The 19,122-nt window shown below is 33.9% G+C and overlaps 2 protein-coding genes and 1 long non-coding RNA gene across 4 annotated transcripts; 2 read left to right on the top strand and 1 right to left on the bottom strand.

Annotated features, from left to right (window-relative positions):
• Positions 1–1,097: 1,097 nt before the first annotated feature.
• Positions 1,098–2,659, bottom strand: LOC102619448 (trans-resveratrol di-O-methyltransferase-like). Its single transcript, XM_006468285.4, has 2 exons — positions 1,721–2,659; positions 1,098–1,627 (listed from the first exon to the last, which is right to left on the bottom strand). Exons 1-2 carry the CDS (start codon positions 2,495–2,497, stop codon positions 1,325–1,327), a joined length of 1,080 nt encoding a protein of 359 aa, XP_006468348.2. The 5' UTR covers positions 2,498–2,659; the 3' UTR covers positions 1,098–1,324.
• Positions 2,660–9,189: 6,530 nt separating this feature from the next.
• LOC102622320 (tetrahydroberberine oxidase-like) lies at positions 9,190–11,064 on the top strand. Its single transcript, XM_006468294.3, has one exon. It carries the CDS (start codon positions 9,230–9,232, stop codon positions 10,874–10,876), a length of 1,647 nt encoding a protein of 548 aa, XP_006468357.1. The 5' UTR covers positions 9,190–9,229; the 3' UTR covers positions 10,877–11,064.
• A 5,037-nt stretch (positions 11,065–16,101) lies between these two features.
• Positions 16,102–17,213, top strand: LOC107175556 (uncharacterized). Of its 2 annotated transcripts, none has more exons than XR_001507143.3 (2): positions 16,102–16,799; positions 16,953–17,213. It is a non-coding gene; the product is annotated as an uncharacterized LOC107175556 (long non-coding RNA). The 2 variants fall into 2 exon arrangements; XR_001507142.3 differs by having other exon boundaries at positions 16,102–16,803.
• Positions 17,214–19,122: the final 1,909 nt, after the last annotated feature.

The following is a 19,122-nucleotide window of genomic DNA, read 5'->3' as shown; positions in this document are numbered from 1 at the left end:
CTTTCATCTCCGTCTAAAATATATAAAATTTAGTAATGAAAAAATAATTTGAATGTCCACAATAGTATCCGTCCCTGGCCCTACAACGTATACCTCACAATATATAAAAATGAAGAGAAGAGTAATGCTATATATCCCGAATTTTTCATTCAAAAATTTTATCTCAAATGATATGGTATTAATTAATTAGTTAGGGACTATACTGTACGTCTCAAGAAGTATCCCACATTATTTGGGCTGAATAAGGTTGAGATAATGTTTAGGAAGTATAGTGTATTTCAGTATTTAATTAGGGGTGTCAAAGTAAATAAATGAACCGTATTTGAATTGGATTGAAAATGAATATGTTTACAAAAATATAATTAATAAATAAAATTAAGCATAATAAAATCCGTATTTCATTTGATTATTTCTATTAATTCTTCTAACGAATTGAACGAATTAAATTAAATATTTATTTAATAAACGAATTGAATTTGAATCCTGAGATTTCAATTCGTTTAATAAATGAATTAAATCTAAACCAATGGAGTTGAGCACAAATTTAATATTCAATAAAATACAATTTTTTATCATTTATAATTATTATATTAACTTTCAAACTTTAAATTTTTTTATACATATTTATAAATAAATAAATAATTTAATTAAATGAATGGATCGTATCCTATTTATTTATGACCCATTTATTAAACGAATGTATGCGAGTAAATGAATTAATCATCTTCCTCCCAAGAAAAAGCAAACGGTGGGTACAGCCAGTTCATTTCTAAAGAAATCACGAGATAATTATCGATACAAGTACCAAGAAATCGACAACTGTGGACACATGTAACAAGAAATCACCAGGATCAACAATTGTCGACACATGTACCAACCTCTAGTTCTCGGGAGTAATTTTTGTCGTAAATACGAGCTTCTTTGATTCTTCATCCTGTTGTAACCACGGTTATTCACTTATTTGTTCGGATGCCAAGGTCCTGAACATTGAGGTACGCTCTACGAGTCATGTAAACCAGTAAATGAACAACATTCTCGTCACTTTATTAAGTTGTTCAATCACCAGGAAGCTAGAATAATGGCATAAAAATATAAACTTGTGGAAGATCTTGATTTTGTTAATTTTGTAAAGATGAAATACAGAGCAAAAGGAGGGGTGCTTGCTGATGCTGAAACCATAACAAACTCAAACATGAGTACAAGCACATAATTCGCAAATTTTCAAGACAACTAAAACATTCAATTTCAAGACTAGCAGCCGTCCACGGTTCATCACCAAGTAATAAATGGAGAAACGGCCTTTTACTTTTTGTTATTTTTGTATTTAAGGATAGACTTCAATAAGGGACTTAATCCCATAAACAGGAGTTATCTTGAAGTGACTGAAACCAGCATCCAAGAATAGCTTTTCCCATTCTTTCTCAGTCCTCTCACTTCCACGAACAGCAACCAGCATCAACATGTCGTACAATAGCTTTGCTTCGGTGAGCTGGGCGTCCTCTTTCTTTTCATTGATCACTATGTCTATGATTATTACCTTTCCTCTGTCACCTCTGCTTGCAATTGCTTCTCTGCATCTCTTGAGTATCTTCAAGCAATCCTCATCAACAAATGCATGAAAAATTGCCTGTCAAGTCACCCCCCATTCTCCGTTGATTAGACAGAAGACGAAATCATCTTAATACAATATCTCGAGAGCAATTAATATACCGAAGCTTACCTTGAAGAAAAAGGCATCCGCTGGAGGGATAGACTGAAACATGTCGCCTGCTATGAATTTCAAGTTGTCGGTGTCTGGCACTTTGGGAACAACGTGTGGGAGATCAAGTACCGTGCATTTTATGCCAGGAAATGCCTCGGATATGATCCTGGCAAAGGATCCTGTACCACCACCTACATCAACTAACGAACCTAAGCCCTGGAAAATTGGCTGGCAGTCCTTAACAATCAAGTTTGCCAGTTGAGAATCACTGGCCATGGCCTGATTGTAGATGCTGTTGAAATCAGGGTTTTTTGCCATGTAATCCCAAAAGACCGTTCCATCATTCGCAGTTTCATACGCTGAGAGCTCATTGTCTCTGAACCACCGACTCAAAAAATGGCATGGATTTACAAAAACTTGGTCAGTCAATGTCAAAACGACTGGTGATAAACAGTAGGGCTTGTCTTTGAGGAACAGCTTGGAAGTCAATGTGAGAGCATATGCTTCTTCTTCTTGTTGCTGAGCGCTTTGAACATTTGCTGTTGAAAAGAAGCCTGTGTGAACCAACAACCTCATTAGCTTGAATAGGCCATCAGCTTTTGTAGGATTAATCTCAAGTGCCGAAACTAACTGAGGGAGAGTGATGGGCCGTCCGTGTTTGTGAATTACTTCCGGAATGTCAAGCTCAACTGCACACTTGAGTGAAGTTGAGCTCACATAGTTGTATATAATTTTAAACAGATGAGCTTGAGCTTCAAACATCTCTTTTGCTCCCTCATTTTGAATTGGATCCATAATTTCAGTGACCGATAGTTATGCAGAAATTTGTTAAAATGAAAAGTGATAAGAGAGAAGAGAGTTGTAATCTAAGAAAAGAATGTTGTACATTTTATACGGCCAAACACGCCTCAATAATTTTCAAGTTCCCCTGCGTTTTGATTGCATCCCTTCTATTTATGGATTTGCATACTAATAATAAAGAATATGGCCATTTTCATTACTGTAAAATTTCCACACCGCGCGCTGTGGATTGACTTAATTAACTTTCTACTATGAAGAAAGTGACTCTATGAGATTGTTTATTGCAAGGCTGCTAAAAAAAAAATTGGTTCAGTTGAGAGTCAATGGCGAAGCAGGATTTTGATTTTCTAGTGGGGCCGAGTTTATATATTTTGTACTGTTTTCATATTTTAGTCCGCTTTGGCTGGCTAGTATTGTATGTTCTGCTATAAATTTTCAACAAACCGCGGCCGGCTTTAACTTTTTCTCTTCAAAATTTTTATGTGCTCGTTGCCTTTTCCTGCTCTGATTGTGACTACTGATTGTAGCTGGAGGCCTGACCGACTTCGGAAAAGAAATTAAGGCAAACTGTGTCCTTATCAATTAAAAAAATAATTAAAATAATAACAAGTTACTCCTCAGTCACAACTGACAAACGGAGCTGCTCTGATTGTGACTACTGATTGTAGCTGGAGGCCTGACCGACTTCGGAAAAGAAATTAAGGCAAACTGTGTCCTTATCTGTTAAAAAAATAATTAAAATAATAACAAGTTACTCCTCAGTCACAACTGACAAACGGAGGTTAGTATGTTACAGAATCTGTAACATACAGCACCCAATGCATGCACCACAGGTGTCCTGCTTATGGGGAAAAACAGGGAGCAAATGCTTTTGTCTGTAGCTGGTTAAGCAGAAGGATTTAGATCCTCTACTGATTTGATCGCTTTTAATTTTTTTACAAATTTTATATCACATGTACTTTACTGTTAGTATATAATTAAAATTTAATTATTTTTTAAATTTATTAATTATTAATCATATTAATAAAATTTATTCCGAAGAAAATTAGATCCGGACAAGATCCTAATCCTAAGCAGAATCAGTAACTTACAGATCCTGTAACTTAGCCTGCTGCCTAACAATAAATCAGTGGGGTCGATACAATTTTGAGATGAGTACAGCCGATCATTGTTAGCATCAATTGGTCCAGCCGATCATTGAGGTGAATGGCGAAAAAGAATTGAGAGTATTCCTTTTGGATAGTTTGATATGTGCACTCACATATGGAGGTATCAATATCATCGAGCTATATCTTTCAGTATAGTTATGTCTCCTTACTCTTCAGTGTGCTTTTAATAATTTGTTTAAATGTGTATTTTTAATAGATTAATCTATTTGTGCGTTATGAATTATAATTGTAATTCTATGTATTTGAAGTAAAATAAATGCTTTTACTTAGTTTGGAAAAAGATCATTGAAAAACGTGTCTCATATCCGGCAGTAACATTAGTCGTATGTTCGGTTATAGGTGCCAATATTTTCATTATTTGGGCAATGACTATTATAGAACTTTTGCTGCGTGTAACAACAATATCATTACTAATATCGAAGAACTTATCACAAATAACACAAAAATTGGGACGGCTGTTACATACACATGCCGGCGCTTGTTAATGTGATGGTAGGGAAAAAGAAAAAGAGAGAGAGAGAGAAACTAGCACAAAAGAACAAGATGAGCTTGACTTAAAGATGCCTCTCAATTTTTGACTCCAGTCATTCTTCATGGTTGCACATGTAGCCAATGCTAGTTAACTAATAGTGCTTGCATACTCTTATATGGTCTTATCCCCTCCTCAGACAAAATTTACTACACTTTATTAATATATGTAATCCTCAAAATTTTGACATGTTAATTTATGCTTTAAAAGTAAAATTCTAAGTGAATGAGTTTTATTTTCACTGTCAACATATCATAAAGTCCCATAAAAAATTAAAAAAAAAGTAGTTTATATCTATTTGAGTATATCAAAATTCAAAAGATAGTTTAAAAAGTAACAAAATCAACAGATAAATACTGAATTCTTATCCAATCTCATTACATATCCCTTAAGTTATATAATTTTTCATTTACTAATAATTTTTTATTTTATTTTCAAGTATGTCCCCAAGTCAACTCTTTTTTCCTTTTTTTAATTAGAGTTAGAGACATTTTATAAAAAAAAATTAAATTAAATTATACATTCAATTAATAAATTGAATTCATTAGGAGACTAAATTGTTAGTACTGGTTTAACTTATTATAAAAAAAATATTATAGTCAGGGATGGGCATCGGATCGAATTCGAATTTAGCTTCAAATCTGATCGGAAGAAATTTGTGTAATTTGATCAAATTTGATTTGGATCGGATCGGATTCAATCAATCGGATAATCCAATTGGATTTGCACGATTGCTTAAAAGAAGTAGGAATTAAATGAGAACCTAAAGCTAAACCCAGTCCGTAAATCCCAAAAAAAAAGTAAACAATTTACATCCCAGTCGTGCAACCGATGACCACACCACACCCATGGGCCAAATCAAAATGGAATCGAACAAAACCTAGTTGCCAACGACACAAACCAAATGAAACCCAGCCACACCTTGATGATGCCCAGCTGCCACAACATCCTCCAAAGCCACGACGCCAAAGAAAGTCAAGACACAACCCAAATTGTTGGTAGCTCTATCTTGATCGACATCGACGTCCAGCAGGCCAATTGCATGCCGCACGTCATCGAGGTTCCAGAGGATCACCTGACAGCGACAGCAACCTCGCGACTTGTTCATGGTAATCCCAATGCATGGCGACTCCTTGATTTGTGTTTGAAACTTTGAATTTTATACTTGTCTATACTTGTCTAGCTAGTGATTATCAGTTCAATTGAGTTGCTCTATTGTGTCAAATCTTGCTACAATGTGGAGCTGTGCTATTTTTGACGATAAGGTGTACATTTGAAAACTTTTCCCTAATTATAGATTTCGTGATTTTTTTTATAAAAATTACCAAAAAGGTCCTAAATTCAAATTCAATCCGAACAGATCCAAATCCGAACTTATATGAAATGTTCATCCAATTTGAATCCGATCCGATCTATTTCGGATCGAATTTGAAGTTCAGATTAAAATTGAATTGATGTTTTTTCCAATCCGAATTATCCAAAATCCAAAACTACCCCTAATTATAGTTTGGCCTATTTGAACAAAAAAACAAAAAGTATGTCACTAGTGTATTGTTAATATTTTCACTAGTATTAAAAAGTTACAAAATGATATAGTAACAATTAGTAACATTTTCACAATTTAATGGTTTATTTCCTTCATGGTCGTGCCTGTTCTTTTTCTTTTCATTAAAATCAAATTATTCAAACGTATCACATTCTTTATCATTAAAATAAAAAATAATTTCATAAATAATTTTTAATGTGCAATTTTAATAATTTAGATTACAAAGCTTATTTATTGCATTGTTGTTATTCTATATTAAATATATGTATTTTACCAGGAGTTTTGATGTCATGTTACTTGACATATATATTTCATTTTTACTCTTTTATATGGACCCATATTTACACAAATATTTATCATAAATTTATAAATTAACTTAGGGTAATAAAAAATCCTGGATTTGCCCTTGTATAAAATTGAACATACTAATTTTTTTTTAATCCTTAAAACATACGCAGACTAGCTTTACACCTGAAACAAAATAATCCGAAGCCGAATGTTGTCTTGGGCCGGCCCTGGCCTCATCACTCACATGAAAGATAAATTAAATTAAATTATGATATTGTTGGAGTCGATAACTTTTAATGTTGATAATGACGCAAGAATTAATTATTCCACGCATCTACGTAAAGAAAGGCATGTTTGGCCAAATAAAAAGCTTCAAACTCTGCTTTCTTGCAAACTTAAATAATAATAAGTAAAATAAATTCTATGTATCATTAGATTAAATAATAATAATAATAATAATAAAATTATTTATTATAAAATAATTATAATTATGTGGATATTTATCAAACTAACATTTTATTTCTCTACCAAACAACTCTTCATATCTTATAACTCTCATTATCTCATAAGAACTAACAACAAATGATGTATTTATTTACTAATTATTTACTTCATTTGTAGGGTTATGAGACTATAAAAGGAGGACATCTCTCCTTATTTGCATAGACTTGAGAATAAATAAAAACAATCTCTAGACACTTATTGTATCTCTTGCTCTCTCTCTTTCTTTTACAAAATTTTATTTTTAATTGATAAATAATTTAATATTATTGTAATTATATTTCCATTACTTTTAAGTGGCTCCAGTGTACACCAGTTGAGGGAGGAATAAAATTGTGGGTCCATTTTATCACTCATTGGCTTTTTGAATTGCCTATATGAAATTGATCACAAGCTATTTCTAAGCGAGCGCTAAGTTAATGTACAATAACCATCATCGAGGAAAGTCCATGTACCCCAGAGGGAAAAAAAAATATTAAAATTTGCCAAAATCGAAATATTGATCAAGCAAGTCTTCCGTGTACTTGGCGCACCACATAACACGACCGATGTGGTGCTTCCTGCACCCAAATGAAGAGCTGACACTAGGAGGCGTGTCGCTAAATTTTAATCCATTTTCTGGGTGTCCACTTACTCTCTTACATCGTCAAAATTTCAAATTTAATGACATAAAGCAATTGGATGCGTGTACTTGCAATTTAGTGACCATTCAACCCCACCTTTAAACAACGATGATAATGTAGCCACCATTGTTGAATTCACGGTGCCTAAGATGGCTAGGATTGATCGTCATCATTTCTTTAGAAAAACGATGGCATCTAAATATTGCTTTTGGGTATTTTGACGTGTTTGCAAATAGTTATGAACTAAACATTATAATAAAAATGTTATGTACCGAATACATCTATATGGTGAAGTATGTACCTATCATTAAGTTTATTCCTTTTATAATATTTTTTCTTATATTTCATTAGTGTATAAATTAAGCCTCTTGTACTTATGAAAATGAATAAGAGTGAAATGTCTTATATTTCTTTGAGTCTTTATATTTATAGAAGTTTATTAACCCATTTTCAGAAATTAACTCTAAATTTGAGAGTTACCCAATTTTTAGTTTTTAATCTAATAATTATTTTTGATCGATGTGAAATATTTTTTCCATCAAAAGTTTGCTGAAGGTTTTTTTAATCTACTAAGCAAATTTTCGAATACCATTAAGGGAGAGTCCTTTCAAGGTTAGAGGGAGAAAAAGTCATCAAAATAAAAAATAAAAAACTTGGCCATTGAGTGTGACAAGATGAAAGCGCGGGGCAAGATCCCATTAGGCAAGATCCCATTAAAGTAGTAGCAAAAATGCAGATAAATTTTATACAAATCAAATTGAGCTTTTGGTCAGACTCAATAAGATAGATTTAAACCTATATAAAAATTCATCGCAAAGTAATTAAATAGTAAATCAACACGTTCTTATCGTAAAGTCAAATGGTTCTCCAAAATGACTAGTTCTCATGATCTCATCCCACAGATTCAACCAAGTGAAACCAAATAAACCAAAAAAGAAAAAAGAAAAAAAGATGACTTATAGCAAGCTAAATATTTTAAGAAACCAACCCATTTTAATATCCATTCAGAAAAAAAAAAAACTTTTATCTAGTAAAATTAAGGAATTAATTTCTACTAATGTACTACTAACCTTAAATGCTTGTATTAACAATGTTAAAGGTGGAGTTACTTGTACCCTAAGAGTAATCTTAATATCCATTTCTCATAAATATTTTTATTATTACTATACTAAAACATTAATTTACCATCAAGGACAGTCTAATAAAATTGAATCAATTGAATTATTCCTCTTTACACCCTTTCTTCTCAATCTCTTCTTGTTTTATCGTTTGTCTATGAAAAACTATCAAATACAACTCTTATTGTGAAAAAAGATGGTTTATTTAACGGACTAAATGAAAAAAAATAGCAGATCAAATTCTATATTTTGTCTCAGATATAATTAACATAGGCTAAATTCTGAAATCAAATGACTGCCAAAGCTTTTGGTAGGGCCCACCACTAGCCAAGTGGTAATCAAAGCCATTGATTTCTAGCCCCTTTGACTTGACCGACCATAACGATGAATGATTCTTGTATTCGCCACGTCCCACTTGTCATCTTCTATTCTATTTCTCAAATGGAAACACAGCAACCTGACAAAGCAACCAAATTAAGCTAAGGCAAAGCAATCTCTGTTCTCTTGTTAGGTACCAAACTTCTCCACTCAACAAAAGTCATAGGCTGTTCTTATCCTCAGATGATTTTAAAAAATGAATTTGTAAGTTATAAGGGAGAGCTTCCGCGAAAATCATTATTAATTAACTATTTCTACATGTCCGTGTCATGTTTATTTCATATGCCAATTGTAATTTCTGTATCATCATTAAGTATAATAACACTATCGAGGAAAGTCGATGTAGCCAACTAGATATGATCAAGATTAATATCTATATGTATATATAGTCTTGATACACTGTGCTCTCACTTTAGGTTTTTTTAATTTCCATAATACGTGTTTTAGGTATGAAAAATATTGACCGCCCTGAACTTTCAAATTTTGTAATGTTGAATGACATATGCTTTCATGGTACTATAAATAAGGGAGTTTATAATCACCAATATGCACCAAATCAAAATTATTAACAGAAATGAAGTCTCCTTGCTCTTCAATCATCCCATTTGTTATTTCACTTCTTTTATCATATAATTGTTGGGTTACTTCTGCGGACATTCATGCAACTTCTTCAGTGCCCGATGAGAATTTATTTCTTCATTGCCTTTCTGATAGCTCCTCTTCGATTTCTAAAGTGACTTACACCAAAATCAATTCTTCATATTCATCCGTCTTGAATTTTACCATACAAAACTTCAGATTCTCAACCCCCAACACCCCAAAACCTCTAGTCATCATCACACCATTAGACGTATCCCAAGTTCAAGCAGCTATTAAATGTTCCAAAAAGCATGGCTTGCAAATTAGGTTGCGGAGTGGTGGTCATGACTTTGAGGGTCTATCTTATGTTTCTCAAGTCCCGTTTGTCGTCATTGATTTGCTAAATCTTAGTGAAATCAATGTTGATGCAGTAGCGAAAACAGCTTGGGTTCAAGCTGGTGCCACCCTTGGCCAACTTTATTATAGAATTGCTGAGAAAAGTAAAAATCTTGGCTTTCCAGCCGGGCTTTGCCCTACTGTTGGGGCTGGTGGACACATTAGTGGTGGAGGATATGGCGTCATGTTGCGTAAATTTGGCCTTGCTGCCGATAACATTGTTGATGCACACTTGATTGACGCCAATGGTAGATTCCTTGATAGAGAATCAATGGGCGAAGATCTATTTTGGGCCATTCGGGGCGGTGGGATAGGAGCTAGCTTTGGAGTGATCGTTGCATGGAAAGTAAGGCTAGTCCCTGTTCCATCTACTGTGACTCGGTGCCTAGTTACAAGAAACCTGGAACAAAATGCAACAAAGATCGTTCACAAATGGCAGTACGTTGCAAATAAGCTTCATGAAGATTTATTTATCGAAGTCACCTTAACCAGGATGAATTCAACAATGGTGGCTACATTTTCGTTAGTCTTTCAAGGTGGGGTTGATAGGCTCCTTCCATTGATGCAGGAGAGCTTCCCTGAGCTCGGCTTGACAAAAGAAGACTGCACAGAAATGAGTTGGATTGAATCAGTCCACAATCTTGCTGGATTCGATAAGGGACAGTCCTTGGATTTATTGCTTGATAGGAATGCTAGATCCAATGGGGTTGTTGTGAATGGTACAACAAAAGATTTTTTCAAAGGGAAATCGGACTATGTGAAGCAGCCAATCCCTCAAAATGCATTCGAAGGAATATATGATAAGTTCTATGAAGAAGAGGGACAAAGGGCTTTCATGGTATTGGTTCCTTATGGAGGGAAAATGAGTGAGATTTCAGAGTCTGAAACTCCGTTCCCACATAGGGCTGGTAACTTATACAAAATTTTTTACGGAGTTGCTTGGGGAGAAGATAGAACATCTCGAAGACACATTGATTGGATCAGAAGATTGTACGGTTACATGACTCCCTATGTCTCAAAAAATCCCCGAGAGGCATATATCAATTACAGGGATCTTGACATCGGAACAAATAACCAAGGATATACAAGCATTAAACAAGCTAGCGTCTGGGGCAGCAAATATTTCAAGAACAATTTCAAAAGGTTGGTTCGTGTGAAGTCTATGGTGGATCCTCATAATTTCTTTCGAAATGAACAAAGCATTCCGCCACTCACGTCTTGGAGGAAGAAAAATAATGGTGATTAAATATTACTTTTGTGTTTTTTTGACGTGTCCCTAGCAGTTTATTTATTCATTTGAATAAGCGACCTCGCAATAAAAATATACAGGGTTACATGTGTATTGGTAAATATATTCTGCTTTGTAATGATTTGCAGCATGAATCTTCATGCATAGTCTAATGAATCTCATCTGTTCTATTTTGAATAAATAAATATTTTCTTCTCTTAGTGTCCTCATTTTCTTCCATTACTTATCTTGAAAGGTGTTAAACTGTTAATATATATTTAGGCTTTTGTATTTAGGGGTATTTATCATTTTTTAGAACAATATAGACTAAAGTGTATTTGTACTACAGCACTTCAAGGGGAAATTTGGCAATCTATGGGGACATTTGCACGTAAAATTGTACATGACAAATTAAATAAAATGAGAACACTTGTGTATAAAAGACAAAATTGATAAAGTGCATGAGTTTGTTTTGTAATGAAATATTTCTTATTTTAATGGTTATGTGCAATTTTATGTATAATATGATATGCAAATAGCATTACTCTTTATCAATTTTATTAATTTTCCGAAGGTATTTATCACGAAAACAAAGCACGATTGTCCCAGTCTACGCGGAGAGAAAAATATTTGAGACTTTTGAAATCCCAAATGCTACTGTGCACAAAAGGATTACTGGAAAATTGAATTTGTGAAATCGATTTACTCTGTTGCATGGGGTAGTTCTCTCTCGTATCCTAGGGCCTTAAGCTCTGATATGTAATAACGAAAAATCTCTTGCCTTTTTGAACTCCAATACCTTCCCCAGTAGCCTGATCTTTTCCTTTTCTACTAATTAATTTCCTGAGCAGGAGTCCCGACATGGATGCTGCATTGAAGGAGGTTCTTAACTCCTCACTATAGCTATTAGCTAGAACACACATCAGCCCTTCATAAGTTGCCCAGCCCTTACCCAACAATCCAATAGCCATTTCGCGAAACACCACATAAGCCAAATTAATTTTGTGCCCTTCCTTCTCAATTTATGGCCGGACATCACTAAAATCCTTTATCCTTCCGACCTTCCTTCCACCATAAAAAATTAGGACGAGTCTTATAAACAAAATTTTCTTGAAAAAAGGCTCCAAATCTGTGAAGACTTGAAGATCTCAAGAATTGCCCTAATTCATTTGGGTAAACTTTCATAGGGACGGCAAGGACAAGATTGCCTACTACAACTAGTATTTCATAAAATTATCCCCATTAAAACATAAATTTTCCTTAAGTTAATATAAATTTAAGACTTAATTCAAGAAAATTGAAGGAAAATTTTACTTTTTAGTGGGGTCAATTGCCTACTCTAAGCCGAAGAGTAAATCCACTCCTGGATATGGGGTATGAACATATATAAGAAGTAAAACTAAAACATTGGGATTTTAATGAGAAATGATTTTAATTAAGGTTAAATTTGTCATTAAGAGGTGTGTTATATAATGAGAGCAGATTACCAACCACCTGAAATTACATCTAATATTTACATCAATTTACAACATTCAGATTAACAGCTAATCAATAGTTCAGATTAAATGAATTAATATTTAAGATACTAAATACTTTCAGTGAACGACAAAGAATACCAATCCCTCTCTCACAAAATACTCAGTTTATTCACCATCAGGTATTAAACGACAAAGAATACCAAAAGTTTATATCATCAACACTGGTTTATGAAGTTAAAGTGAGGGAAATTTGTTATTTTGGAGGGCAACATTACGCCTTAAAATAGATAAATAGATATACGTAACCCTTCCGATGTTTAGTCTTCAATTTTTATTGTTTGTGAACTATAAAATGAAGGAACGTGATAAATTGATCTGCGGAGAATTTTGAACAGGATTGCCGTGATGTGAGTATTATTTTAGAACTTAATTCATTGAGTCTTTTTTTTTTTTAAAAAAAAAAAAATTCGTGTATTGTTTTTAGTCATTCTAATTTAGATGATGTGATTTATTTTAAACTTTTATAGGGCTGGCAAGGACTTCGAAATATCAGTGGTCCAATGATTTTTAGATATTCAAATTGAGTTGAGCATCAAGGTTTACTAGTTCCTGGTCTCATGAATTTGACTTTTGACCTACCGTAATTCTGGTAATGTTTCAAAAATTGTAATGTGTTAGTTTATATCTCTGTTATGTTAAAAAATCTGAATGTGTTAGTTTATAACTCTGTTATTTGGCCAATTCGGATTTTCGTTTGCTCTCGAATTGAATTTGAACGAATTGACTACAACAAAGTTTGAGTTGAACATATTATGATTTTTTTATACATCAACTTCTTTTGTGAATCATTGAAATTAAATTTGTCTTCTTACTTTTTAATCAACTATTACAGGGATCCTTATTGACTAAAGAAATAAAGCAATTAACATGAGTTTGATAATATATTATTTCTGGAAAATTAAGGGGAAATAATTGATGGTGAATATTTTGTGTCAGTGAAAATTTCTTTTAGAGAAAAATGGTTGTTTAAGCGATAAAATAAGAGAACTAGAAAATGAAGATGGAAAAAAATATTTATTGGCGTTATAAGGAGAGTGAAGGATTGTGGGTCTAAGGAAGTATTTAACCTCAGATATTAATGTCACGTAATCTGATCCATTGATTATTTATTAATCTTAAGGTTATAAATTAATGTAAAACTAAGTGTAATTAATCATATATATGAGGACCTCCTTATTTAAGTATGAATTTCAATACACTAAATATATATATATATATATGTGTGTGTGTGTTTGTGTTTTACTGATCTGCAACAAACACACACAGTAAAACACAAACACACACACATATATATATAGAATAATTATTTAATAAGGACATCCTCATTTTAAGAATGCATTTCAATACATCAATACATAAAAGAATACAATTTTTAATGTATTAAATTTATTTTTTATTTTTTATATTTTAGTGACATCATCACTTTAACAAAGTGAGGATGTTCTCATTAGAAAAAGACTATATGTACATAGTTTCTAATATATTAAAATCTGTAAATTTTTTTTATATTTTAACGACATCCTCATTTTAACAAAGTCATAATATTTTTTTTAGAATACATGTATGTGTTTTTGTGTGTGCATGTATGTAATTTTTCAATTAAGAATCTTTGATTATTTTAAAATCAAGGAAAAAAAAGATATAAATTTTAATGTAGTATATTTCATCTTGTGGTATTTTAAAATTTATATATATATATATTTAATTTTTCAGCTAATTCCTGGCTTGACAATTAATATGGTCATACCAAAAAAAAAATGGTTTTTTAAAAAATTTATAGGCGGTGCTAATGGTCAGACCCCCAATAATGCGTTAAACTCGAATGTGAATTCGAATGGGGCCCACGTGTCATGATGCTAAAACAACTGATCGTGTGTGTATAATACCATAGGGAATATTTAATCATTTCGGAAAAATAATAACCTGAAAACTAGAAGGCCATCTGATCATTTCCTCCTCAACTCCGTTCTATGTATAACGGGGTTTTTACTCCATCCGGCGTCCGCCGTTGCTGGTTGTTCGGGGTCGATTTGGCAATCTCCCACGAAGAAGGTAAGGGAAGGGTGTGGGTTGGTTGATTTTAAATCTGTGGTGAATTTTCTCAATAAAATTTTCTTTTCTCGTTTTTTAATTTCTCTTACAAAGTTGCCACTAAACTCCTCAAGAGCTGATTCTGTCCATCAAAATGCGGACTTCTATTGTAGAAGTGAGTTAACGCACAAGGTACAAACCCAATTTTGGTATTCGAAAATAATTAATTAAACTTTAAAACCAAAGTTATCCATTATTAATGAAATACAGAGAGCGGGGTTAAATGACCAACTATATAAGAAGGAGCAAGTGTGCAAGATTACTTTTAAGTTATTATAACAAATTTTAGGAGAATGAGAACAGCAGAAATAAGGTAAGACTAATTTTTCAACCGGCTCCAACCCGTCAATCCAGTGACTTCTAATAAGCATGGCATTGCAGGCTGTACCTAACCGAACCCGTAAGGCTTCCAATACCCTCTCAGGCATTGTTGTTGTTCTTGGGGGTTACTAACAGAATCGGTAACGTACCAATAAAGTGTTGGCTCCATTGGCAATTGAGTCCTCTTAAGTGGTTTGACTGGGTTTGCTCCCCAGTTCGAGTTGTAGGGAAGTCGCCTTTGTTGGGAGAATATGTGCCTCCCGGTTCGAGCGGAGACTTCTAATCTAAGTTGTGGTACGAACTTAAAGGTGTCTCCCACAGTTGAGGCCCTCCCCAAAATACCTCGTGATTGATATAAAAAAAAAAAAAAACAGAATCGGTAACGTAGCCGGAGCCGAAGCATTCAACAAAATGTCATTTTCCGTACTTTGCCACTGGTAAATCAGTAATTAACGCAACCTTGACAAAAGTAATTTGACTAATCTTGAGGCATTACTCCTCCTGACCTGAATATTCAAAGTCGTTGCAGTAAGTGGGGTCACTGGGCGGGTCTTGCTCCGGTGTATAATCTGCACCGTAGAGTCTTGGAACTGACAAATTAATTTACCTGCATTTGACACTTGTCAAAGAGCTTGACCGGCTACTCAGGTAAAACCCGGTTTGTTAACAAAGAAAATGTTGACTAATGTGAGGGTTGAACGTTGGAACAAAAATGGGCACAAAAGAGTTTAAAAGATTTTTTAATTAAATTTTACTGTCATCTAGAAAGAATTAATTAAATTATAAATATATTTTTTCATAATAAAACTATGATCATTAGGTATTTTTTTTTTTTATCTATTTCAAAGTTATTTTGAGTTTATCAACAAAATAATCATTATACCAAAGAATATGATTCAAAGACAATAGAATTCATAATTTACAACTGTAAAAATATTTTCGTATTTTAATTTAATCAAATTCACATTTGTTCTTTTATGTAGTTTCTTCTAGTACTGAACTATTATTGCAGAAATATTCTAAGTATATTAAAAGGGTAGGAAAAGTCATAACTCATGTGTAAAATAAAAGAAAAAAAATAATCAGCTCCTTTTCACACTGGCTGCATCGACCAATGCAGTTCCCAAGCTCCCAGGTTTCGCTCATTCCAAAGTTATCACAACCCTCCATTTTCTATCCGCTAATCCAACGGTCACTATTAATTTTGCTGCATGATGCAGATGATTCACCGTAGGCGGATCCCTTTCGGCGTGATCAACGGCAACGGCATCACGTTTCCTGCCAACGGCAAAGTAAAATTCAAATCGAGTGGTGCCTACGACTAACTTTAAGCAGCAACTGGAGATAGTGGAGAAAAAGACAAAAGGAGCCGACAAAAACGAGTCAATTTTCGTTTTTTCTTGCGACTGTCATAATCATATTATGACATTTCTTAACTTCTAGAGGAAAAGCACTTATACGGGCTGGTGCGCTACTTCAGTCTGTGGCGATGGTGTGATCACCCACTAAGAATCTTTCATTTTATGGGTCCAGCTACCTTGCATCATGGGTTTTGGTACCTCAGTTATTTGTCTCTTAGCAAATGACCCTTTAGATTGTAAACAAAGATAGTTAACGGTTGGGATTTAACAGCGGGAAAATGGGTAACCGGCTGAAGCTGTATTACAGTAAAACAAAAACAAGAAAAATAATTCAATCTAAATTCACAGCTCCCTCTCTCTTTTTCTGTCTCTCTCTCCTCGTGAATACACTTGTTCTTCATCCATAATTGACCGTCACAGTTCTTCAAACAAAACTGGCTGCTGCGTTGAGAGAGAAAGCTGCCGACGCATCTCGGCTCCCTGTGCTACTGCTGCTGCATCTCTGCTCTGTTGCTGCTGTACTTGAGGATCGACGGCTGCTGCTGCAGCCACGTCTCCGCTCCAGGTGCTGCTGCTGCATCTCTGCTCTGATTCGACTAGTGATGGTGGTGCTGTTGTTGTTGCGTCTATGTGGGTAAATTTTGCTGCATCTATTTTGTTCATGTAATTATTAATTGAATTTTTTTTTTGTGTTTTGTGTTTTGTTCATAAGATTGTTAATTGATTTTGTTTGTTCTTTTCTTCACTTGTTGTGACTTCATTTCTCATTGGGATAAATTCAAGAAGTATGAATACATATTGGATAAATTAACTGCACGTGTGGGCGCGGAAGACAGGTAAAAATTTGGAATTTTTTGAGGCATTCATCAGCTTAAGGTAAGATATTTTGTGTTATTAAATTGAAAAATAAAATTTTGGGAGGATGGGGAGTTGGAAAAGTAGTTGTGGGATGTTGGGGGCAGTAGTATTACATAGGATCCTCTGCTGTCCGATAGTCTTTAGGTTATATATAATCAATGGCAAACGTTACATTTTGGTCGTCTCTTTCCTTTTTCTTTTTAAGAAATTCGTAGTTCTTACCTGGAGTTCAGACGTAATGAAAATTACGTTCAGTTTGGTTTATGGAGTTTAAATTCTATATCGAATTATTTTATGAAGCAGTATTCCTTGTTCTCGAATATGATATTGGACGATTTCCAGTACCGCATGGCAGTCCATTGTTGACATTTCACAATAGAAGTTGGACCTGACCAAGTGTTAACGAAACAAGAAATGGAAGATGAGGCTTAAGACAAAAAATGAGTGGGAGCGTTGGGCGCTTAAAGTCTTAGCTTTGGAAACAACAATAAACTTAAATGGCATTCACTGTTAAGTCAGCAAACATACACAAACAAATTGCCAGCTACATCATTGTGGACCGGATCCCCTGTCTTACGTGCATGTAAGATAGGAATTACCTTGTGGACCATAAATTTGAGCACATAAAATACAGTAAAAGCTAGACTAGGCACATTTATTTATCCATCAAATTCCAATCTTATTCCTTAATAGTGTGGTTCGAAAGCTGTGTGACAAGGGGCGCCCATCCGTAGCCTCAGGTCTCCAAACAAACCCACCAGATTGCCAATTATTTTGTGGGAGAGTATACAATAAACTCCTTGCAATCGCTTGTTAAAAGAAAGAATATCCATATATTCCAGAGGCAAGAACAATTTATTCCATTAATAATGGAAAATATTAGATGGTAGGCTCCCAAAAATCACTAGACAACCAAAATGTAATACCACCGCACAATTTGAGAAGAATCAAAATTCTATACGACTAGAGGATGAAAATCACAATCAATAGCCAGGAATAGATGACCATCTTCCCTCCAAATTCTTATTGCTTGTTTGTTTGTACCTTTTTACAAGGTTCACGGTTGTAAGGTTTGCTCAGTTTCAAAACTCTTCAGACAAGTTCAAATTTATGGAAGCACGCCATATCCCATTCCCAATCAAAGCCGAGTTGTACTTTTTGGGTTAGAATATTTTCCATGCACCAAGGTATCCAACAGGTACCTATTGTAATGTGTCTCAACCGTGCCCATCCCCGACACATAACCAAACTTCATAAAGTGAATATCTTGCCAAGTTGAACCCCATCGGAATGAAGCAAAAGCAGAGACTCAAGGTGTTGAAATCTCCAAAAAATATTTTGATTACTTTGCACTGCCAACCACATCCATACTTCTTTCTGACTTGAATATATTTCATACCGCAAGAATATGAGATGAATCTATTGAATGTAGCATCACCCATGCTTGGGCTAACTCCTGACAAATTTGGCTGCATATGCCCTTACACGAAGTTCAGTCTAAAGGTTTTCAAGCCATAATAAAACAACAAATCTTATAAATATAACACCACTTTCATCAGATTTGATAACCAGGATTCATTGCACCAAATCTAAATAGTTACGAGATTGGGATTACTACTTGAAAATAATTAGTTTCTATTTTCATTCATAAATTTATAAAAATAATCCACTCAGGTTAATTTGCAATATAATTTAATGTAAATGCCATGGTTATTTAACAGTTTTAACTCGTCATTTTTTCCTCTTTTTAACTTATCCTGCATCTCAATAAAGTCTCCATTTCTTGGTTGATGATTTATTATTTTTAAAATTTTTATTATTACATAATTTATCATCGTCACCATCATCATCATCGTCATAATTATAATATTAAGCTTTATTATCATTATTATTATTTTGGGAATAACATGGCCTACTATTTAAACTACATGGATAAAATTAAAATTAATTATTACTTCAAACCTCAGGGTTAGGGAATTTTCCCCTTTTTTCCCCACCAATTACTTTCCTACTTTCGCAATGCATTGTCTCATCTCTTCCAAAAAATTTCGTCACTTTTTTCGAAAATTTCATTTCCATCTTAGCTCAACCCAGA

This window comes from Citrus sinensis, chromosome 2 (assembly GCF_022201045.2).
Source record: "Citrus sinensis cultivar Valencia sweet orange chromosome 2, DVS_A1.0, whole genome shotgun sequence".
Lineage (NCBI taxonomy): Eukaryota > Viridiplantae > Streptophyta > Magnoliopsida > Sapindales > Rutaceae > Citrus > Citrus sinensis.
Note: the sequence above shows the minus strand (reverse complement) of the source record. Positions and strands in the feature narration are given on the sequence as shown.